This window comes from Drosophila melanogaster, chromosome X (assembly GCF_000001215.4).
Source record: "Drosophila melanogaster chromosome X".
Lineage (NCBI taxonomy): Eukaryota > Metazoa > Arthropoda > Insecta > Diptera > Drosophilidae > Drosophila > Drosophila melanogaster.
The window spans coordinates 12,431,321-12,456,322 of record NC_004354.4 but is presented as its reverse complement, the minus strand read 5'-3'; the positions used below and the strand labels follow the sequence as shown (position 1 = coordinate 12,456,322).

Below are 25,002 nucleotides of genomic sequence, written 5' to 3'. Positions count from 1 at the left end.
TTGGAAAGTTCTGATAGATGGCGAATTAACGTATCATTGATCATTTTGCCTGTTTTGTTTGTTTAAATTTGGTTTAAAAAACCCATTCTTTATGCATTCTAATTCCCATGTATTCACGATTAGTTAGGCTGTGTGAATTAGCATTTTATTCATTTTGATTTGATTCCATTCATGCGGCTCAGTCACTTTCGATTCGCGTTTCAATTTCACTTTCAACTCGATTCGATCGACCCATATTAGCATAATCACAGTCATCTAATTTAGCGGTAGCTCAACGACCTTTTCATCGGTGGGCTTATGTTCATTTTAGATATACGTTGCATCTAATGGATATATTTATGTATGTGTATCTTAACGTTTATTTTTATGTTTCGAAATGTATTTTGTGTCTGGTTGATTATGTTGTAGCGTGTTCTTGTGTCTTATGGATTATTTTGTGTATCTGTGTCGTACATTTTGTATCTTATGGATTATTTTGTGTATCGGTGTCGTACATTTTATATCTTATGGATTATTTTGAACGATGTGGCTTAATTTTAAGCTCGAGTTATTTTTTTTTTAGTTTTGTACATCGAAGAAAAGAAGAACTTGATATAAATGTAGAAAGAAAGTAAATTGAAACGTTTTTTTTTCTTTTTTCAATTATCTTATAAACTTTTAGAACTAGTATTCCATCATTTGGCTTTAATATAATTTGTTTTAAAATGTTAGCAAATATTTTAGGATCATTGATTATTTTCAAAAAAATTCAAATGAATATCATTGAGATTTTGCTTGAAATCAGGTTCATAAATGTGAATGTGCTCTGGGTGCTGTGATGTTTAAGAATAAACAATTAAATGAGTTATATATTATATATTATATATATTATTATATTTTAGTTATTATTTGTGGGGCCATATATCCTGCCGCCTCCTTTTCGCCGTATTTTGATCGATGCGATTATTGTTTTGGCCCAGATACTGATGCAGGGGCAGTGGGCGTGGCGATGAGGAGGTCACACCCAGAAATTCGCTGGTCGGTCTCCATTTCGAGGGCATCCATGGTGAATCGTAGCTCTGGTATCTACTTTGATATTTCTCCTCTTGATAATTGGCCGGTGCAGTTCCCTTCTGTTCGTTGTGAACCTTGAGATTCAACAGTAGTTCACCATCGTCATCGATCAAGTTATAGAGCTGAACACCTTTGGCCTCCCTCAAAGGATTGGCTCTCTCCAATCTGATTTGTTGCTTAACCTTTGGCCTCACTATTGGCTTTGGCCTCTGACCAATGTAACGCGATGATCGATCGTGCGACTGCAACTGGCGCAGGATATTCAATGGCAGTAGTAAATCCGATTCGAAGGGCATAAAGCCGCTGGCTCGCACTTTGATGATATTTCTCAGTACCGGCTGATGGCCATAACTCTCGACCAGGCCAAAAAGGCTCAGAATTAAATAGGCCAAAATGTGCATTTTCCGGCAGGTTGTTAGCTCATCATAAACACAAGGATCACTCGATATAAGCACTCGAATAAAAAATAAACAAAATGTGTTATTCGGTCGAGAGTGAAGCGAAAAAGCAGCGCGTTCTAGGCCCGTGTTGCAGCAACTGAACGGACTAAAAAATACACGGCTCAAATCAACCTAAAGTCAGCTGAATGCGCTCGTAAAAGCGAATTAATTAGAGAAAATACCGTACGGTACACGAATGCACAGTGGGTTAAAATATATGCAAATTTAAAACCAAAAATTAAATAAAATGCACTGTCTTTGCCATTTTAAATATATAAGACGATATAGCATAGATGTTAGTTAAATAGCAAAATTTATTAGAAGTTCATAGCTTTGGCACCATTGTGCGTGGTGATATGTCCAACACTTTGGATTGAAAATAAAAACATAACTGGCCGCGACTGGACGTTTATTGTTTGGTGGCCTGTTGAAGTGGCTCTTTCTTCCATTATTTCCTCTATTTTGTTATGAGCAACACACATTTATTAACAACATCAAGTGAGTTGTGAGCGTATGTGAGTTGTGTTGATTTATGCCAAAGTGGAGAAGAATAATTCTTTGAATGCCTTCGTGTGGATTGACATTAACACTGGTTCACTAGCCGACAGTTGAGCCATTACAATGGCCATTAAAACATAACCCGTCCACTCTCGCTGCCACTGGTAGTGGCCCAAACAAAAAGCCAAAATACAACCATCATAAGCACACACACATCTCCGGCCCATTAGCATTAAGACAAAAGACACCCGCAATCAAAAAAAAAAAAAAAACCCACAAACTACAAAGGCAGTAAACTCTCTATGCAGATTAGCAATGTGGAAAAGCGTGGCTCAGAATTTTCACTCCAGCCGGCATTTGCAGTTGACCGCTGATCACTCTCACTGTTCCACATTTGCATATGGACAGTCCGGTACAGTGCGTGACATAACCGAAGAACTTAATGAAAGTCCACTTTAAGATTATAATAATGTGTTGGGTTCGTAATGAGCCTTTTAAATTCTATTTTTGTATTTATTTGGAAATTATCATCTGAAATACTCAATACTTACTCTTTCGAAACGCACTGTATTAATTGATAATCACCGGAAAGCGCTCGTAACGGTAGCTAAATCACAAACCCATTTGATTGACATTGTTTTTATTCAACATCAATATCCACATTAGACCCGCATTATGTTTGTATTTTTTATTTACTTTTCTTTTATTTCTCATAGACGTAGACCTTTGCTTAATCACTAAAATTTAGAACAAATAATTTGCAAAAAAAAAAAAATATTTATATGCATACGTATATATATATGTATATAGGTAAATGTGAGGAGGGATATCTGTACAATTAGACTTAGATATAAACGTATAGCTAACTGACTAGAATTACAAATTTTCAATGTGCTCCAAAGCTTAACTACAAGGTATTAAAATTTCGATTTCACTTCAATTTGCTTTGATTGTTAATCTCTTGTTTTCTTGGCCATAATAAATATTTACATATACAAATACTGTTGCTCTAAATAATTAATTAGGACATTAATTAGGCTCTAGTCCAAGGTGATGTGAGGATTTGTGTAGGTGAAGCCGTGGAACTGCTTCTGATCCATGGATGCCAATATCTCCTTATCGATGGGTGTTAGACGCACCCTTTCCCTGGTGAAGACCCGATCGAAGTACTGGGTATCCAGGGGATGTTTCTTACGGAAAAAAAAAAAAAATCACAACAAATCACAAATTAATAAAACTAGCTAATTAAGTAATAACTCCATCAAATCACTCACCACTTGCGGCTTGAAGGGCGGCTCGATTTGTCGCTTTTCCAGCAAACCCCAATCGATCGGGCGGAAGAATATATGATCGGCTATATCACCAGCCGGGCTGTACTGCGAACCAATACGCTTCGTATAGTCCTTCTCCAGCAACTGAAAGGTATTACATTTATTTATATTTATATTAAATGGATTTATTATTTTTATCTTACCCCCTTGAGAATCCCGGTTGCCTCGGCGGATATGTAAACTGGGAACCATGGAATTTCATTGCAAATGGACCAGAAGAGCTCGTCTTCATCGCAGCCACTGAATGGCGACTGTCCAATTAGCATTTCGTAGAGCAGCACACCAAACGACCACCAATCCACATTCTGATTGTACTTTTCACCCTACAAATTGAGAGGTAAGCATTAAAAGTAGATGATAGCTAAATCTATAAAATTAAGACTACAACATGTTGGTAATATATTCAATACCTTAATGATTTCGGGCGCCATATAATCGGGTGTGCCACAAAAGCTATCTGCCGTCTTGTCCAAATAGATTTGCAACTTGCACATGCCAAAATCGGCAATGCGAACATGTCCCTCGTAGTCCAGCAAGACATTATCCAGTTTGAGATCTCTATAAATGGCCAAGTATAATATATATAAAATATAAAATCAAAATCAAAATCAATCAATCAAAATCACCTATAGATAATGCCCTTTTTGTGCAGGAATTTAAGGCCCGAGATGATTTCGGCCCCATAGAATCTGGCTCGCTCCTCCGAAAAGCGACCGCTCTCCTGGATATGAAACATGAGATCACCGCCATTCAGGTACTCCATCACAAAGAACAAGTGGCTCTGCGGGTTGAATATAAAAAATATAGCGAGAAAATATATATTTAACATACAGATCGAGAACGGGCGAGAGATCAATAATATAGCGAGAGATCGAGATTCCGATTGAGATTGAGATTGAGAGATCGTCCCCCAAAGTCATAAATAATTAAAATACCTTCTAATCGGTGTCAATGCAAGACGTTGCATTTGCAGATGCAGATGCAAATTTTCGGATTGAGAGAAAAACACAAAAAAAAAAAAAACACAAAAAAAAAAACAAATACAATAAAATAAAAGCGTACGGACAGGCACCCTGATCTACATGATGTCCGATCGACGTCGTGTGCCCCAATCGATGGCCAGACCCCAGTGTTCCAATAATAGAACGTTTTACCTTTCCTTTGGCTATAAATAGCACGCCAGATCGATTGTTCTATATGATAAATATCGATCAAGAGTGCAGACACACCTTCGACTGGTGACCCCCACCTGAGAATTGCCACTAATTGAAAGCTAAACGGGCGCATGTAACACCTTTGTCTGAATATTTTCAGCTGGATAATATCAGTTTATATGCCACATTTTGATTTAAGCTGAATTGGGATAGTTTTCCAGACCAGGTAGGGAACATTTTTCAAAATATTTTTAAGTTAAATTTGAATTTTATCCTAGGGTCATTGAACTACGTTAATAATCCCAAAGTCAAAGTTTTCTTAACGAGTTGCTAGGCAATACCCTCAGGTTTCGACTGTATACATTCTTATTTAAATTTATATTATTTTTATTCAACTTACCTCCGTTTGGAAGGTGCAAAACAGATGACACAGATACGGGTGTTTGGTGCCCAGGGCCAGGACCTTGCGTTCGATGAGCGTGGAGTCAACATCGTCATCCTCCAGGACAACATCCTTTTTCAGGCACTTAATGGCATAGTAGTATGTGGTGTCACGCAGCTCAGCAAGCAGAACCTGTATCACAAAAATTTCGCAATTAGTCGAGAAAATATGCGTAAATCATATTCTCAACTCACCTTGCCGAAACTTCCCTTGCCAAGAACGGCCAGAAAGTGGAAATCATCTACCGAATAATTCTTAAATCTAGGTATTACTGTTGCTGGCGCAGTGAAACGTCCGGATTTTTGGAATTGTGAATATGTATATGATGTTTCTGTGCGATCGAGACAGCAAGGTTTTTTTGTGATAGTTGCAGATAGAGAGAGAATATAAGTTAAAGTTAGTTAAAATAAAATAAATATAGATTAGCAGACTGCAAATAGATAATGTTCGTTCATGAGTTCATCCGATCCGGTCACTTGAATTTGGGCTACATATGTGCGACTTATATCATATTTAATCGGCATACCATCGTGTTCTTCGCTGGCCTCGATTTTATAGGCTGGATTCAAACTGGGCGGAGTGCTGGGTGAGTCACGGGCTTCTCGGGCTCCTAATTATTCGGGAGAATTAGTCGGAGTCTAGCACATGGATCTCTATAAGATCTCTATTATTTTGTGGGTCTGATTTTGCTAACAGAATTAAAAGGCAGTCATGATAATAAAAATGTATTGAGCTTGAATGAATCAATTGAATCATTATTTAATCAATTTTGTTTTTTAATTTACATTTTAAATGTTCTTTGAATTTGTATATATTTTTTTTATATCAAGACTTTTTCTCTCGTGAAAGACTTCCCCCAGAATAATTATTTCCTGGTTTCCAGTCGCTCTATTAACACATTTTAAATTCTGCGCTGTGCAAAATCGGACCCATAAATTCGAGGCAAAAAATATGAATATTATTTGGCCTCCATATTTCCCATTTCGAGTGTGATTTGTGCATTTTGTCTGGTTTTTACCTCGCTTCACGTGGTTGAGTGCCTCAACGATGAGTTTCTGATTGACACCGCATAAATTGGCCGTGAGCCGTTCGCATTTCTTGTGACAATTCACGTCACATTCTGGTTCGCGTGTTTCGATTCGTTTTTTGAAATTTTAAATTTCGTCGTGGACGTGAATGTGGATGGATGTGATTGTGGATGGTGCCCACGCATAATATCGCATGGGAGGGGAATTAATTGCAAACAAATTATTAATACATTTTTGTTGCGGCAAACTGGTCGAGTTACCCAATCTTCTGTTGCGATTTATTGGCTGCACGCTTTTCTTGACTCGAGCAAAATGTTATGTATAAAATACATAACAAAATGTATAAATTAGACTAACTTGGAAAATAAGTTAATAATTCCTGAATTTTGTCCCCACAATTATTTTATAGATATTGTAAATGCAGTTTAGTTTCTTAGTTAGATATATATTTAATTAATTCATTTGTTCAGATTCTAAAAGGTTTCTTAGTTAGATATATATTTAATTAATTCATTTGTTCAGATTCTAAAAGGCTTGATTTCCAATTTATCCTAACGCACAAATATTTTGAATATGAGAGAAAATTTCTAAAATCAGTTCTCCTCGCTCAAACAAATTTCCCCATCCATTTAAATGATTATTGTTCTCGGTGCATTTCAATCGGTTTAAAGACATGAATTTCCGACGATTATTTTGGGTGGGAGGTTCTGCTCGCATAAACAATGCGAAATCCACAATTCTTTGCTGCCCACTTTGATTGAATTTCCAACTAAATGAGGCGAATAGCCGGATATCACGTATACGCAGTGTGGTAACGGAACAAAAAAAAACAAATGATTTTTCCGCGCTTCGCACAGCGAATTTATATAATCTGTGAATTGACTGTATGGCCCATAACTGCGTTGTTTTGTTTTGTATGGTTAAAACAAATGCAGGGGATGTCTAAATCCATATAGTATCATTGCAAATATATCTGAATTTATGTACACAAAAGCTTTCTCTTTGACGCTCAGACAGACCCGACGATGACCTAAACAATTTGTTTTCATTTGTTGTTTTGTCTAAAAGTAAAATGCCAACTTGTAGATTCTTTCTCTTTTCTGCTTTTTGCGGCTTCTGGCAGCGGATCTCTAGCAAATTCTCGCACAAACATCAAGGAAACGCCACCACGGAACAGTAAGCAACGATAAAATTCTCGTCGAAAATTACATAAAACACGAATCGAGCAATAAGAAATAGGAAGTCGCTTCCCCAAATTCACTAACGCACAAAATGAGTAACAATGCTAATAAATACAATAAATAAAGTCGTAAACAAAATAGGTGGACTAAAATCAGCTCTTTTGAAAGTGTTTTTGTTTTTAGAAATAAAATCACAGAAACATAGAAATTGGTGCCGAATATTTTCAACATATGAATTTGTAAAAATATTACACAAATATGAAGCCACCTAATAAAAAGTAAATTTGACAAAAAATTACGAACCTATGACAAAAGCCATAACAAATAGAAACAACTTCATTATCAAAGAGAATACCAAGAAAATGCCAAACTAACATACAATGTATAGCAATTTAAACAGAAATTAAAGCACTTATAGCTTAGAACAAGTCTTAAGTAATAATAAAATTATTACTTGGTATGAACAAAATAAAAAAAACTATTAAAATAGTTCCGTGTTCCGCACATTCTTTCATTTAAAAAAAGGCCGTAAAAGACATATCTATAAACTCAATTAACCCAGATAAAAGTGTCCCAGAAAAATAGGAAAAAATTCCGCATATATTCAACAATAACTCACACTTTTTTCTCCAGCTGCAGGTCATTGAACCACTCGCATTATACGCGGAATATAATTTTCAATACTTGCACTTCCTAGTTAACAGTTTGGTCTCAATTGCACTACTATGCTAGACGACTAGACGAGCATATATATTTATATAGATGGGGGCATCTATTCCCCGGATGATATACTAGCTATTGATCGTTATGACTTTGTTTATTTCTTTGTCTCTCAACTTTTTCCCAAAAAATCCTCATATATCTTATATCTATAGATCGGCGAAAACGAAGGCATTCCGAAATGCCTGGGATAGTCAAAAGTAAGTCGAAAGCTCTTTTTTTGATCCGGACACGTGCCGCCCAAACAAGTGACCAGCGGAGGAAATAGGGGAACGGGGTGTGAATTGATGTACACTGGGAAAAACTGAGCAGTAGCTTTTATCAATTCCATTTCAAAACAAATGTATAATTGTTACAATCCAGTTTTCCTTCGCAGTTGTGAAATGTAGACTATTTATAAAATATTTTCAAGCTTTCTTCATAGATTTTCGATCTCTAAAAATGTTTGTAAAAATTGGAAAATCTAAGCTAATTAAAAAATAAAAATAATTGTTTTGTTAGTGCTAGTTAAATTTGGAAACTAGCCCCATTGGTATCAAAAACTTCTGAATTGAGTAGATAGTAGATAGCCTGCTCTGAGTTTTTCCCAGTGTATTGACTGATTTGCCCGCTATTTTTTTTTTCGAGATGAACGTGCAGTGCATCGATCGAGTCGGCCAACCGGCCAGCCAGCCTTACCTAACATCTTCTTGGGACTGGAGGGCGCGGTGCCGCCTTCGAATCCGGAATCATTGCTGCAGGTGCTCATCCGGATGATGGACGGCGAGCTGGATGTGGAGGCGCCACCACCACTGCCACTACCAGCACTGGGAACACTCAGTGTTCCGGCATTTGAGCCGCTGGAATTGGATGAATCCAGCACCGTTGTGGCATTGGAGCTACCAGCCTTGGTGACCATGGCCACCGCATCGAGATCCTCGGAACTGGCGCTGCTGCTGGTGGAGCTGCACTCCTCGCCGCCGCTCTCATCGTCGCTGTCCTCGTCCAAGGAGCCACCGCTGCCCTCCTCGCTGCCGCTCTCATCGTCCGTATTCTCATCCGAATAGACGATCTTCTCGCGCTTCCACAGTGGACGCGGTGTGGCCACCAGTGGATACCTGGGCGCCTCCTCCTTCACATAACACTTGTTCGTCGTATCGATCTTGATCTTCTTGTGCGGATCGAATCTTTTCGCCTCGGCGGCGGCGGCGGCTTTCGCCTTTTGCTTCTTTTTCTCCTTGCGCAGTTTCTTTTTCATGCTGGCGCTTAAGTTCGCACAACCGTCAACACTGGAATAATCGTCGGAACTGCTGCCGCTCCCGTCGTCGTCGTCGTCGTCGTCTTCTTGGCTATTTTCCGCCGACGAGGGTATATAGTCGTCTAGCTCGGCATCAACGTCTCGCAGACACTGTGCCAAATTCGATACTGTTGCAAACTTTGATAAATTATTGCCGACGCCTTCGCCGCAGCTGTTGTTGCTGCTGAGCGAGGTAGTCGCATCAGCAGCAGCATCAGTAGCAGCAGCAGCAGCAGCAGAAGCAACAACAGCAACAGCAGCAACATTAACAGCAGCAACACCAATTGTTATTGTTGTGGGCGTTGTGGTTGCATCGCCAGTTGCCGCCGGCGATGACGCATTTGTGGCCTGTTGCTGCTGCTGCCGCTGCTGCTCCTCGTGTTGCTGTTGCAATTGCAATGCTTGCTGCTTGTTCGGTGATGTTTTGGCCGCCTTTGTGGGGGCCAGCGTTATAAATTGATCGGCATTGATTGGGGTCACATTGCTCTCAGACAAAGCCGTAACAGCTTCTGTTGCTGTTGCTGCTGCTGGTGCGGCGGCTGCTGCTGCTGCTGCTGCTGCTGCTGGCGTTGCAGCTTTCTTTTTGCCAACATTTGTTTTGCCGGCACTTTTTGGCTTTGTCGTATTCGGTGATTGCACCTTTGACTTGCCCGTTGGCTCAGCGGCTTCCGTCAATTTCGTTTTGGTTTCCGTTTGTGGCACCAATGTTGCTGCCGTGTCGATCAGTTGTTGCTGCTGTTGCTGCGCCTGTTGCTGTTGCTGCTGCTGCTGCTGCTGCTGTTGTTCCTTGTCAGTTGTTTTATTTATTTTCGTTTCGACTGCGGCTGCCGTTGCCTGTTGTTGTTCAGGTGACTTGGCCGGCTGCCCGCTATTTATTTTTGGCCCTGCTGTTTCGTTCAATTTTGATTTGCCTGTTGCTGTTGTTGGTGTGTTTGGTGTTGTTGGTGTTGCCGTTGGCATGGCTACGGCGTTGCCAGATTGTTTCAACCCCTTCGGTGAGATTGTTTTTCCTGCCTCGGCAACAGTTGTTCCTGCCATTGTTGTCATGCTGATCTTGGCCATTGTTGTCTTTGGTGCTGCTGGTGTTGACTTGGACTCATCTGTTGCTGCCTTAACTTGTGGTGTTTTTTGTGGTGTTGTTAGTGGTGATGTTGTTGATGCAGCTGCTTTAGCTTGTGGTGTTGTTGGCGTTGCAATCTTTCTTGTTGGAGAATCCTTTGTCGGTGTTTCTACTTTAGCTTGTGGTGTTGTAGGTGTTACAATCTTTCTTGTTGGAGAATCCTTTGTTGGTGTTTCGACCTTTGCCTGTGGTGTTGTTGGTGTTACAATCTTTCTTGTTGGAGAATCCTTTGTTGGTGTTTCTACTTTAGCTTGTGGTGTTGTAGGTGTTACAATCTTTCTTGTTGGAGAATCCTTTGTTGGTGTTTCTACTTTAGCTTGTGGTGTTGTAGGTGCTACAATCTTTCTTGTTGGTGAATCCTTTGGTGGAGTTTCTACTTTAGCTTGTGGTGTTGTTGGTGCTGCTACTTTCATTTGTTCTTGTGGTTTTATTTGCAGTGCAATTGGTGTATCGGACTTTATTTGTGATGTAGTTGCACTTTCAGTTTTTTGTGATGTTTCTTCTTTGGCTTGTGGTGTTTTTGGTGAGTCCATCGTTGGTGTTGCAGTTGTCGCTTTGGTTGTTATTGTTAGCTTAGTTTCTTCTGCCGTCTTTAGTTTTGGCAAGTCTTTTTTGGCCATTGTCGGTTTGGCCTTATTATTATCAGTTGCGGATTTTAATTTTGGAGATTCAGCAGCTTTTGATATTACACTAGCAGGTGCTTTGCTTGAAGTATCCATTGATTCTACTTTCTTAGCTTCGACTTGGTTAGTTTTTACAACCGTTGGAGTAAGTGGTGTTGATGGTACCTTTTGAGTTTCCGATTTGCCACTTGTGGACACAATCGAAGGTGTTGTCTTCAGCTCGATGAGAATTTCCGATTTGAGCTTGGGAGTTGTTGGTGTCTTTAAATCTGTCTTTGTTTCCTTTGGCATTGCTGGTGATTTAGGCGGTTCCTCCTCCAGGAGTTGCTCCTGTTGCTCTTGCCGCATGTTAAAGACCTTTTTGCGATTGGTCATGTATAGCGTTTCCCTAGAACCGATCTGTGACCAAAAGTCCTCGCCGCTCTCCGATTTCTGTATAGCCTTACGAATGGGCTTGGGCGTAGCCACGCCCTCGACTTTGGCCTCGGTTTTAGGTAGTTCCGGTTGCTGCTGCTGCTGCTGCACTTGTTGCTGCTGTTGTATGGCTGCCTCATCAAAGGTGAAAATCTGTGCCTCATTAACATGTTGCTGCTTATTTACTTTCTTCAAAGGCGATGTCTTGGTTGTTTTGGGCGCAGCTTTCATGAATCCTTCGGGCAAAGACGAATCATCCTGATCCTTGGGCACTGTCTTTTTCTTGGGCAGCTTGAATATCTTGTGTATCTGATGATGCTCCTCCACAGTCTCTACATTAACGGTGAATTTCGGTTTCGGACTGGGAGTTGGAGTGGAACTCGAACCGGAACCGGAAGTCAATGGTTGTATTAATAGGGACTCCTCATTCAACTCCAAAACACTAGGCATATGCTCTACTGGCTGAGCTTGGGGAGCATTTTCCACCTCAACAATGGCGGTGATCTTATGGCGCATCTTTTTACTCTTCTTGGACCGCCTTTTCGATCTCTCCTTCAGATCTTCATCGTTAGTGGTGGTACTATCGTGACTGGATCTACGTTCCAGGTGGATCAACTGAAAGCTGCCGGAGTTTGACTTCTGCAACTTATTTAAGATTTCCTGTTCTTGCTCCTGAATAATAGAGGCCCTACGTCTGAGTTCTCCGGCATTCAGATCATCATCAATTTTATCGGATGAAATATCCTCGCAAATGTCATGAAATGTTGGACATTGGACCAAACTCAAACGACGAATGGTCTCCTGCATTTCCTCCAATTCCTGTTCCTGTTTATCGGACTCATCCTCCTTTTCGTCATCCACTTCCTTTTTGGCACTTATCTCCACTTCCGGAGTCAAAGTTTTATGAGCACTTTGTGGTTGAACAAGCTCTTGGATTTGGGCTCTATTGAAATTGGTTAGTTCCTCCTTCTCATCTTTTATATAGAATCTCTCGCGAAGCAATTCGCCGGGTGACTTTTTATTGCTGGTTACTGGAAAGGCTGCCAATTCTTCGGCCAACTTTTGACGCCAACTCAAACTGGGCTCGGTGGCAGGTGGCAGATCCCTGAATTGATGCTCCTGCACTTGCTCCTTCTTGGGACTCTCGGCACTGCGATCCTTGCTGCGTCTTCGTATGGTGGATAATCTAACCACCGGACGATTTCTTCTAATGGTTGACCTACGATTGGGTCTGGTTTCGGCACTTGCATCTGAACTTTCGCATGGTGTTTCCTTGGGAGAAGGCTTAACCTCCTCCTCCGCCTGCTCCTTCTGTTCCTTTTGCTTCACCTCCTCCTTGGGCTGCTCCTTTTCCTGCGACTTGGATGGCACTGCCCTGCGATATCGCGAGGAGCTCACATCGATATCCGCCGTATTGATGGCAATGGGTCTGGCTGGTATGTACCGACTACTGGCGCCCGATGAACCATAACTCGGTGTGGTCACCGAGCTGCTGTATTTCGGTGAGTTAATCCTGGTCAGAGGCATTAGGCTGCTATGACCACTGTGCCGACCCGTTTCCGTAATCGTGGTCAGTTTGGGTTGATATCTGGAGCCCAGGCCATGGAGGGAGCTACTGCCGCCGGAGCTGCCACTGGAATAACTGCTCGGTGATCTCGGCGAGGAGGGACTCAGGGGTACCATATAGCTGGCCGGATATGAGCGATTGTAGCTAGATGTATAGCTCGATCCTGGTGAGGATCCCATGCCCAAGTTGAGACCCAAGCCGGAACTATAGTACGGCGAATACAGCTGACTGCTGCCGCCACTATAGTAGTAGTTGGTTGAATCCGAATACAGAGGCATTTTGCAGCAGTCACTCACTCAAACAAACAAACAAAATAAACAAAAAAAAAAAAAAACAAAAAATCACAATACACGAAGAAAACCTTCGGTTTGAATTTTTGGTTTGCTTATTTTCCGGCGCTTTTCCGCTGCTTTTAGCTTAATTGTTTCCTTCGGTTCGTTTAGGCTCTCATATTTTAATCGTAATTACGCTGTATTCGGATGTACACATAAATATCTTTATCTAAATGGCACAGTCATCGCTAGTTTTGACTTTAATGGCGAACTACTTCACTACAAGTTAATAAAAATAATTTGCAAACAAATTTTATAACATTATTAAATTATTGAAATATTTTAGTGTAATGTAAAAGTCAAAATTGATTACAAAATATATGATTTGACTTAAGTAAACTACTTGGAAGCACACTGTACTTCCTCATTCGGCCATTTGTGTATCATTAACTAAATAAACCGATTCGATTGCCGATCTGTTCATTTCCAATTCGATTTCCGGCTAAGCCAATTCGATGTCAATAACTCAATTTAATGGCCATTGCGGCCTTTAACAAGACTAATCCCACATTCAATTGGGCAAGATGATAAATTTAGATTGCGAACGGACAGAGATTCGACCATAAATTCGTTGGCACTTCAGTTTATTCAGTTTATTCTTCACAGGTTAACGCTTGCTTGAAATATGTATTTTTGGGGCTGTCGTTCATGTATTTGCATATGTATCTATCCCTTCGACGCTGCCGCAGTTTAATTATACAATTTTTAAAGATTTCAAACCGGCTGTCATAATGTGCCAGCATTTGGCAATACCGAAGTCACATTAATTATTGCCTAATTGGCCCAAAGGTTTAATGCCGCCTGATCGAAGACAAAACGAAATCAGCCAACTTTCTTACAGATTTCCGTGTACTTTTTTAGGCATTTAAATACGGGTAATATGCTAAAATATTATAAAACCTGTTTCTAAAGATATTTTTTAAAATTGAAAATGTTTGGTAATTTATCTTAACTTTGTAAAAATAAATTTTCGATTACTATTTAAGGAATTCTTTGTAACATACTACTAAGTTTGAATCATCTAAATTTTGGTAGAAAATCTAAATGTATATTAAAGAGATTGATAGCCATTTTTATTCATTTGAAAAATGAAAGCTATCCGATTTGTTTATGCGACTCAATAAACAATGCGTTTCCAGTGAAGTTTTATGCTAAAGTGCTAGATTTTTAAATACCGAATAATGGCCATTAGATATGGATTTGAAAATTGAAATGTCATTGGCTGAAGGTCAGCTGGAATCGATGGCTTTTCAATTATTTCAATTGACTTCTTTTTTCGCTCGATACATAATATGTTTATTATTGGCTTTCGTCTTTAGCCCACATGTGCCATATAGATATAGATATATAATCCGATGTATGAGATAAATTTTTTCGCATGACGTAAGCGCTCACGAGTCGTTGTCTGCGATTTTCCTCAGCTATTTTCCACGCATAAATTGCTGACAATTTTTTTCGTTGTTGCTTCTATGTTGTACCGTAATATAATTATTTCGTTTTTTATTAGCCACTTCAAACACAAGGTGCGGGAATTTTAAAAAATTTTTTTTTTTTGGTACATTCGAATGCTCTTTTGAGCAATGATTATTTTTTGTTATGATTTTTACCGTCAGCGCGACACAGGAAAAAATTCAAAGGAGCTAACTCGACGAGGCGAACGCAATAACGGAAACTACTGAAATGTGAAAGGCAGCGCAGAATATTTTCAATTCCGATTTCTGAACTCACAAGCACACACGCACACACACACACACACATACGTGTCGATGATTTTCACGGGAAAATTCGAAGTCCATCTGTGTGAGAGAGAGGCTAACTTGGCAGCAATACTGCTGTATCTTGTATCTGTATCTTGTGTTCATCTGCATCTGTATCCGTGTTGAGGCACAGGCCCAGATCATCATTTTCCTCTTCTTTCAATTATCTCTACGTGTCTGCCAATTTCGAAATATGCCCCCTCACAATTTTCAACACAACCAAACGAAATTTCTAGTGTGCCATAAATTTCACACGAAGGCGAGCGGTTTTTCGAATTTCGAAAAAGCATCAAAAACATTTTTGACGTCTTTTGAAAATGCTTTTCCTCGTTTTTGCACAGCGAAAGTAAAAGCGAAAACTGCGAAAGAGCGAAGAACTCATATGGGAGATTCTTCAGAAGAATTGAGCGAAGAAGAGAGTCCATAAAGTATGCGGAACAATTAACTAAAATAGGTATAGCAACATATATCGCAATTGTTTATTACAAGCAAATAGGACCTGGCATTTCAGACTTTTTACTAGATAATGTAACATTCAAAGATACAAAGATACTTTCACCATTTCGGGTATTCGAAAACATAGTTAAAAGCACAACCCTTCAACAATAGAAAATCAATAGCAATTAAAGTAAAATTTAAGCAACATCACTACTATTGTTTTAACTTGCAAAAAAATTAAACTAACAACGAGAAAAAAAACGATCTCAATTCAAAGTAGCGATAGAAATAGACATGGGCTGAAAAAGAGAACAAGCTATGTGGGATTGCTGTCATAAAATGTGTGACCAATTAATTGTCACTAAAATGTGTATAAGCCATAAATTAAACGAATTAGGCAAGTGTAATCAAACATCAAAGTGTTCATCTATGCGATGTACAGTGAAATGGCAATTTCAACAAATTGAGATATTGTTTCAATATGAAGTTACCAAAATATCTAACAAAAATAAAAGACTGCAATGTAAACTTAGTTGAAATCATCTTTAAATCAATAAAATTAAAAACAATAATGCCTTAATAACCCTATTTTTATTAGAAAACTGCCAATTTTATAAGGATTGAGCTAAAGATTTTGTATCTTTTTTTTGAATTGAAAATCCAATGATGGCAAATATCGTTGTACATGTTCGGCAGCATGGGATTATGGCAAAAGTGGCTAGGAGCCTTTTGGGCCATCATCAATCTGCCTGTTGGTAGCACCTGCTATCGAGATGTTTGGCTAAATTTGTCCATCCACCCCTCCCCCCCCCCCCCCCCCGCAAATAGATCGCGAGGAAATCGAAAACAAATGCCAGAAATGCCGCACGTAGGATGTATCTCACATGAGATGTACTACCCGTAGCACTCGGAATCGTACATGCGATGCTAATGGTGACGCTTTTCGGTTCCGCAAAGTACATTTATAGATCGCCGAGCAAGAGGAAGAGTCAGTTGGAAAGCGCCAAACAACTAGAAATAGAACTGCAACATGCTCTTCTTTCTTATTTGCCGTTTTTTTTTGTTTTATTTATCCTCTGCCTCAGTACTTAATCTTTGCGATTTATAGTGAGTATATATATATATATATATTTTTGCACTGCATTCCTGTCCCGCCAGTTGCAAAAGTGCATATCCATGGGCTTACTCTTTCACTTAAAAAAACATATTCGCTTTCATATCCAGTTAATGGGTTATTAAGTTTTAATACCTCTTAAAACGAAACCACTTGGAACATTTACAAAAAAAAATCCTTTTATATGTTTTAAAATGCTTCTGTACTAAGCACTTTCCAAATGCTAAACTAAGTGCATTCTGATTGCCTTTCAGGCTTTTACTTAAGATATATGAACGGAAATAAATATAAATATAAATAAAATAATAAACTGATAATATCTAAAGGTTATGCTATATCTTGTTGAAGTATGCAGTTCAGGATAAATAATAATAAATAATAATTTATTTATCTATCGATGATTTGCAAAAATAAGAACTCAAAACATGTGCAATATTTTCACCGATAAATAAAATAAATAAAAAAATAATAAATAAACAAATTTAGTTGTAAGTGATATAAAAGTTTCCAAAACTATATAACTGGTATTACCGAATATTTGTTCCTTTTAAGACTTAGGGCTATGCCATAAAAATTAATAGGTATCCTGCCAGTCGAATATCACGGAATTTGTTCTGCCTGCGTTGTATTTTCGTCTTGTTCGGTACGCCATGTTTTTTCCCCCCCCCCCTTTTTTTCGCATGTCTTGTGTTGGCAAAGTCGCAATAAATTGATTTCTAATGCAGTCTGGCTATCTGTCTAACCATCTATTATATATAGCGATTTCAGCTTAATCTGGCTTTCGCATTATTTCCGCTTTGATCGTACACACATCGAGTGAAAGTATTTATTCCTTTGTTCGGCGAATAAAAAGACCAAATGTATTGCACAATTTCATGCACCTGCATAATGAATGGCCCTCGTTTCGGTTTGAAAAATTACGACACAATTGGAGAAAATTGCATATAACTTAAGTGGGTTTGCTTTTCATTGCACTTCCAGCAGTGCAGAAATTTCATAAATGTACAATGTGTAATGCGTACAACGATATTACTCATACGCAGTGTTGGCATAAAAATGGTTCTTAAAAGTTGAATGTAATCATTGTCTTTTCATTTTCACAGAAAAATTTAATGTTCTTGATAATATCAGGAATTTTTCGGGAAACGTTAAATGGGTTGCACTTATTTATTTATAAAAATTCAGTAATTTTGCCACAACTTTATAAATAATTACCTGAAAATGGAATGCCATATATCGCTGAGTTTATATTTAAATTTAGAATCGAACTGTATTCAAAAGTTGAAATTCAAAATTTTTGCATATTTTGATGATGTTACCCCTTACAAAAAATGCGAAAATTTGGTAAAAAATTAATTTAACAAAGTCCGTAAATAACGGATAGGGATAGTTAGTGTTTTTTATTAGCTGCCTAAAGCTGCTATTCTTTCATCTTTATGATCGTTTTCAGCCAAGTTATGATTAAAATGCCCATCAAAAATGTTTGCATTTTTGCCAAAAGTCGTTTTTTCTAATTTTCGTCATACAATAACTGGTTTTTTGGCCACAACTTTCAAAATAATTGACTGAATATGAAATGTCATACCTCGATGAGCTCGTATTTAAATTTTCAATTAAACTGTGTCCAAAAATTTGACTTCTATTTTTTTGCCATTTTTTGCAAATTTTGATGATGTTACCCCTTACAAAAAATGCGAAAATTGACAAAAAAATAAATTTTCCTAAATCCTTCAAAAAGTGATATGGATCGTTAGCACTCGTAATAAGCTGCACAAAACAGTGATTCTTTCGTCTATATGGCATTTTATAAAGAATTTATGACGAAAATTCCGTATGTAAAATCAAGTTTTTGGCAAAAGCCGTTTTTCCGAATTTCGGTAATCAAATATTTCGTTTTTTTGCCACAACTTTAAAAATAATTGACTGAATATGGAATGTCATACCTCAATGAGCTCGTAATAAAATTTCCAATCAAACTGTGTTCAAACATGGGAATTTTATTTTTTCGCCATTTTTTGCAAATTTTGATGATGTTACCCCTTACAAAAAATGCGAAAATTGACTCAAAAATAAATTTTCTTAAATCCTTCAAAAAGTGATAGGGATCGTTAGCATTGGTAATTAGCTGCTCAAAACAGTTATTCTTTCATCTATAAGAACATTTTTGCGAAGTTATGACTAAAATTCCGTTTGTAAAACCAAGTTTTTGGCAAAAGCCGTTTATACATTATCATAGGAGGTATTTTTCTTCGTGGACAATTTTAATAGCAATTTAATTTTCAAAGTCAAATGCCTAACTAATTTTTGGATGTGAAATATATTAAATTCATTTATTTTAGGTCTTCTGTGATTTTAAAGGGTTGCAATATGTCAACTTAATTTTTGCAGAAATGCAAGTTATAGATACAACTTATAGCAAAAATCCATTAATACCTCAATAATAACCATTATTTTTGCTGACCGTTACATTTCGTGGTTGGTAATAAGCCCAAAATTCTGGGGTTGTTATGACCACTAAAGAATCTCGGGGAAGCTTTGTATAAAAGCTTTGCGGTTTACCTCTGGCACAGATGGTGCCACCTGCCAAAAGCTCGAGCCAATGAAAATCGCAACAGGATTGAGTTAAAAACGTACTTTCTCTAAGATTACAGCACTTTATACAGTCTCATAAAAATTTAGACTTAGAATATAATAAGAAGAAAGAAATAAATTTAGAATTATTGGTGCCACCTTAAAATTGGTTTATTTGAACTTTGAAAAAGTTAAAAAAAATAACATTTAAATCTAAATTTGAATTGACTAATAAAGTGCAAATATAAGTATTAAACAAAGCGCCGAGAGACTTACCTTCGCATTTGAGGCCCTGAATAAAAAATCCACCCATTAATGAGCCGCAATGGTCACAAAAAGTCGGCGACATAAAAGTGTGTGGCTTAAACCGATGTGGCATATCGATCTTGAAACGTTCGCGTAGTAACTAAGTTGATACAAAAAATTTAAGAAATTATTGCGTAATAAACTTTACAATGACACATACAATTGTACTGGCTGAGGTGAAGACGGAACCGGAACATTTGCCCAGGAGCTTGTCATGGCACTTTTTGTGCACCACCGTTTGGCAAACTGAAAATGTTGGCAATACATTAAAGTTTCGAATTTAAGTTTTAGTATATTAACTTACTTATGCACTGATAGCCCTGTTTGCCAAATCCCCAGAGAAACAAATTGCAGAAGGCACAAAAGGTGGGCTGGCGAAAGAATTTGGCCACAAAACGATGACCATTGATGTCGTGGGTTCTGTAACAAAAAACAATAAAGAAAGTAATGATTAATAACAATAGTCAAAATACAATGCTTCTAAAATGAATGTATTTATTCTGGAAATGTGTTTTTACTCATAAAAATACATTTCTGATTCAATTGCTTTTAAAAACTGGTTTACAAATTCGGTAAATTTGTATTTTACTTTCTTTTTAGCTCCATAATTTTGGATCAAACTCACTTTTGATGCTTGATGGCCCCGCGTCGATTGGTTATGCTCCTCGGGCGAGTCCTTCTGTCCACGTAGACGCCACCGCCGGTGACGCCACCACCATTGCCACCAATGCCACTCCTTTCGCCCCTGTCGACACCACCCGCACTGCTCTCCCGATCTCGATGATAGGCCTCCTCCTTGGAGTGCTGGCGTGGCAGCTCAAAGGAATGCTTTCCATAGTGATCCCTGTCCCGGTACTGATCCCTTCGGGCGCCGGAGGCTCCACTGGCGCCACTTAAGCCACTGCCTGCTCCACTACTGCTGGTGGAGCTCTGTTTGTAGCGTGTCTAGAAAAAGAAAACAAATATGATCAATATTAAATTAAAATTAAATTAAAACGATGTAATAACTAGCGTGAACAGAATGTCTTAGAGTAAGTTGGTCATTTTACCATTTCACATGGTTATAAATACATATAAAGCTTATAGCAAATATTTAATAAGACATTGTTATAAATAAATAAATAAATAATAAATTTTGTTGCAATTTCAAAATTTTTCCTTTAGTTGCCACAGACGTTTTGTACCCCACTTTTATAAAATAACAATAGCACTTCTGCTTTAAGGTAAATACCGGAAAAACACTTGTCTGTGTTTACACATTAGTTTTATTCATTTAAATTGTTGAACAAAAATGTGGCAAAACATTGCTTGAATGCTCTCAATGTGTAAATATATACATATTAATTGTTAATTAGCTAGTAATGACTAGGCAAACAAGTCAGTTCACTTTTGTTTTAATATTTTCGGCATACATTTTAAGATTCACTTCGAATATTGTTGATATTGGAAAAATCCGTGCAACTACAGGTATTAATTAGCTGAAGCTCTAAAAAAGCTATACATGAATTGAGCAAATATTAAAATATTAAAATATAAAATATTAAAAATAATATTATTAAAAAACTACTTGCTTGTACTAGCATAATTTAAATGGAATTCATATTGATAGTCACCTCATGGCGGGTCGATCCTCCCGAGCTCCGAGGTCGCTGGCTGCTCGAATTGCTGGTCTTCTGTTTGCGCACCTGGGCACGTGTGAACATCATCTTGTGATCTCCCGGTATCCGAATCCGTATTCAAATCCCATCCACATTCGATATGATCCCCCAGGTTTTTTGGACGTATTCCGTTGGCTTCTGGTTTGTGTTTCGCTTGCGGCTTTATGGCGCGTACAAGGCGTTTTCTTTTATATTTATATTAAATAAACATCTAGCATTTTTAGTCAGCTGTATGTGGTATCCTGCTTTCGGTGTACTGGCATTTTTGCCACGACTGTGTTGGCCACGTTTAAAGCCTCGTTGATGGATATCTGAAAGCCAACAAAAGGCAGGGGAATATCAAAAGAATATATAAGTGTATGGTATACACAATCGGTGGCAGCTACAACTGCCAGTTTTGTTGTGGATCGTGCCTTGATATTATATCGTGGCCTCCAGCCCCTCTTCACCCCCGCCCTCTTTCGAAAGTACTTCCCACTTTTGATCCCCCCCTCCCCCCTTCTCCCCTTAGGGAAGTGTGTCACGTATGCGGAATGACATTGAAAAATGGTTGAAAAGGGGGTGGGGATGACGTTGATGAGGGTGAAGAAACCTCAAGAACTATTTGTCTCTATTAATTACACGGTGAAAAATCTGTAGAAAATGAATATTTTTCATTTTATTTGATCCCTTTATTTTATTATTTAATATTTTGAAATTACATCTAATCCATATATATTCACATTTAATTTCGAAAAGATTTGAATCATTTAAATTGTCAATAAGTTTGGATAAAAATCTAGATTTAATTGGTTGCTTAGCTGCATTTATTCAGTTCAGGGCAACTCAATCTTTTCTGTCATCGGTGAAAATATCTAGGACTATAAAGTTCACATTTTATGTTTAAAAGTTAAATGGTTTTCTGAGAAGTAATCGTTTGGTCGAAATAGCATTTGATTCAGCGGAATCAAGTCGGATTAGACATTATTTAGGTATGTACTCAGAGTCTTTCTTGCATTGAATGTTTTTCCCCCTTTTCCTTTGATTCATTCTAAAATATATCTTTTTTGGCATTTTGCTTGGGAAAGTTGACTGGAGAGGCCGATAAATGTGTTTTGAAATTTTACAGCTCCGCACACTCAAGCGAAATTCTTGGAGGGAATCCATTGGCAAACGTTTAAAAATATGATTTCTGTTGCTGCTTCGACGCGCCACCAAAATAAAAATAAGCGCTTGATTCATTTAGAATTTGTTGTGAATACTTTTGGACGGCCGCGCCACGCCCCCTCGCCGCCTTCGATGCCATGTTTGTTGTTAATGTTATTAAAAATAGAAATTAAGTGGCGAATTGTGCGAGATAGCGTGCCAATTGATTGCCGGATATGATAAAAACACAAACAAGATGTGCCAATAGTGAGGCAATCATCGAATCCCGATAGGATGGAAGCTATATATTTCGATTCAGGGTTAAGGTTTTTAGGCCAATCGAGGCTAAAGCCATTATGGATCCGTAAGATATTTTAATTTGATTCTGTTTGCCCTTGAAGAGTGCATGTGTACACAAGGGACAATGCCAAAGAAGGCCCATTAAGACATTGATACTAATTTAATTGGTAATTAACCTGAGAAATGTTATTAATCAAAGTAGTTTCAAGCTCTTGCAAATATGTATATATATATATGATTGTGGAATAAGTGGCTATTAAAAATGTTTGTTTAGTTTATACACAATTGTTATTTATTTTGACTGTTTTTTTTTGCAATGCTTTCAATTTCTATCATACAAAATTGTTTGGCAATGGCAATTTAAATTATTTTACTCTGGCACTTTTGTTGAACTGGCTAATATAATTATATACAAATTACACACATCTGCTCAATACGTTTTGTATTTCATTCCTAGGATAACGAATGCAAAACTTTCCATCAAAGTTTAATTCAAACACAGATATTTATCTTTCGCCTTCCGACAATCACTCACCTTTAAGCAATGTATGTAAACATCGGTGTTAGAATCGTAATGTCCAAACTCACACGATCGATTTCGTTAATGAACTGATTTCACACCGCAGATACATTTTGGTTTTTTTTTTTTGTTATTTCCGCTGCCAGTTTCTTTTTGTTGATTGATTATTGGAGTGGGCCATCAGAGATGACAAGCAGTTTATATGGGGGAATTATTCTGAATGATCGAAGGATTCCAGCTTTTAGCACGTGTCCAAAATCTATTTGTGGGACGAAGGAGAGAGGGGTGGTATGAAAACACACACACACACACACACACATACACGCACAGGAAAATGTGAACAAATTGAAAAATGGAAGTGTGGGTGAGTTTGGAAAATAAAGGCGATTTCGAATCTGGACTTTTGGGGGCTACTATAAACACATTCCACATTGGTACACACGATAATAAATATTTCGTAGTGAAATGCTTTTGTTTTAATGCCCCGAAAAACACAGCGCAAATTGACTGTATGATTGTGCGGTTGCCAGAGCGTTCTTTAGCCTTCTCTCTATTCCCCCCTATATGTTTATATATTTATATATATATAAGTACATATATATATATATATAATATCTATATATCCGTATATAGTTCTATGTGTGTGTGACGTCATGCCAGGGGGAAAGCCTTTTTGGCCAGGTGCACAGGTGTGGAAAATCTCTCTCTTCTTTGCACTTTCACCATCACCATCACCATCACTTTCACTTAAAAAATAGAAAGAAATTCGCAGTCGATAGTTAATTTGCACGCACATTTACTTGGCTGCATCACGCATCCGCCACGTTGCACATTCCATCATTTTGTGTGTGGCGCGACAAAACAAACAAACAAAAAAAAAAAAAAAAACTAAATAATTTAACGATATATTATGTAGTTGTGTACGGTCGAAAAACCACGAAATTCTTAATAAAGCAAAACAAGAACACACCGAAATGGCAACAACGTGGAACAATACAAAAAGCCAGCCGCAGAAAGTAATAATAAATAGATTCGAGTATCTGTCAGATACAAAGATACAACGTCAACGCGGAATCTTCCGCTCTGTTTGAACGCTGCGTTCGCACGGGAGCGCACAGCATCCGTATCTGAAAGTGATATACCCGGAGACTACTATATCTGAGAACGTGCCCGATCTGAATATGTATCTGTATATCAGTATCCGCATTTGTGTATCCGCAAATCCCACGTATCCGTCGGATCCAGAGAGAAAGCCCAGCGATCGCGGTTTCTTTCGGTTCTCATTTCTGTTTTTGTTTCGATTTTTGTCTTCCTCCTCCATATAGACAATATGAGTTTCGTATATGCAGGCCACCACCATCTCCACCGATTATGTGCTCTTTAAACATTTTCCTTTTCAATTTTCTTTGGCTAGTTCTTGATCATATGGAAAAGATGGCCAAAGAGAGAGAGAGAGCTACATAGATGGAGAGAGAGAGAGATCGAGAGAGTCGCAGTCGAAAGCTTCACTGTACCAAGAGAATTTATTGTAGGCTCACAAACAAAACAGAAAAAAACAAAATATAAAGGTAATTCCCTTTGCAGATTTGTATCCTTCAAGTTTCACAACTTTTATATTACTAAACTCGCACTCGTATAGCTAACTAAATATATGTTACAAAGATTAGCATAACAACTTTTTATATGGATATAATATCTATTAACAAAATTTATAATTAAAGTTGAAATTTATGTTTAGTACAAGTTGAATTAATTATTTAATTTTATAACACCAAGAATAGGAAATCTTTATATTCGATGCCCACAAAAATTTTCCAAAAAAGCTGCAAGAGCTTTTAATTTTTGGAATGGGCGCGCGCCCTCTCATTTTCACCAAACTGAATGTTTATTTATGTATTTTGTTAATTTTAATCTATACAAACAAAAACAGCGGTAGAGAGTGCCCAAAAACTTTGGTACTTGCAAAATATTCTCAAGTCCCAAAAATTGAACACTTCTACAGAAGTGCATGACATTCCTCTTGATTTGTTTGTT

General features: G+C 37.9%; 2 protein-coding genes and 1 long non-coding RNA gene across 7 annotated transcripts; all 3 read right to left on the bottom strand.

The window, feature by feature from the left end:
- Positions 1-64: 64 nt before the first annotated feature.
- Positions 65-552, bottom strand: lncRNA:CR45615 (long non-coding RNA:CR45615). 2 transcript variants are annotated; one of them, NR_123880.1, is made up of 1 exon: positions 65-552. It is a non-coding gene; the product is annotated as a long non-coding RNA:CR45615 (long non-coding RNA). The 2 variants fall into 2 exon arrangements; NR_123881.1 differs by having other exon boundaries at positions 263-552.
- Positions 553-639: 87 nt separating this feature from the next.
- CG15927 (uncharacterized protein) lies at positions 640-1,594 on the bottom strand. 2 transcript variants are annotated; one of them, NM_132570.2, is made up of 1 exon: positions 640-1,594. In NM_132570.2, exon 1 carries the CDS (start codon positions 1,452-1,454, stop codon positions 885-887), a length of 570 nt encoding a protein of 189 aa, NP_572798.1. In that variant the 5' UTR covers positions 1,455-1,594; the 3' UTR covers positions 640-884. The 2 variants fall into 2 exon arrangements, with proteins under 2 accessions (NP_572798.1, NP_001285152.1); NM_001298223.1 differs by having other exon boundaries at positions 880-1,594.
- A 1,078-nt stretch (positions 1,595-2,672) lies between these two features.
- Pkcdelta (Protein kinase C delta) lies at positions 2,673-24,099 on the bottom strand. Of its 3 annotated transcripts, none has more exons than NM_078616.4 (16): positions 23,763-24,099; positions 22,984-23,227; positions 20,979-21,334; positions 19,991-20,310; positions 19,670-19,785; positions 19,526-19,611; positions 19,336-19,465; positions 5,937-6,038; positions 5,445-5,528; positions 5,113-5,249; positions 4,877-5,050; positions 3,949-4,103; positions 3,733-3,880; positions 3,466-3,645; positions 3,266-3,406; positions 2,673-3,181 (listed from the first exon to the last, which is right to left on the bottom strand). In NM_078616.4, the coding sequence occupies exons 3-16, from the start codon at positions 21,069-21,071 to the stop codon at positions 3,032-3,034; spliced, it is 2,016 nt and encodes a 671-aa protein (NP_511171.3). In that variant the 5' UTR covers positions 21,072-21,334; positions 22,984-23,227; positions 23,763-24,099; the 3' UTR covers positions 2,673-3,031. The 3 variants fall into 3 exon arrangements, with proteins under 3 accessions (NP_511171.3, NP_001138191.1, NP_572797.3); NM_001144719.2 differs by having other exon boundaries at positions 23,939-24,099; NM_132569.3 differs by lacking the exons at positions 5,445-5,528; positions 5,937-6,038; positions 19,336-19,465; ... (4 more) ...; positions 22,984-23,227; positions 23,763-24,099 and adding exons at positions 8,526-13,316; positions 14,787-14,839.
- Between the last annotated feature and the right edge of the window lie 903 nt (positions 24,100-25,002).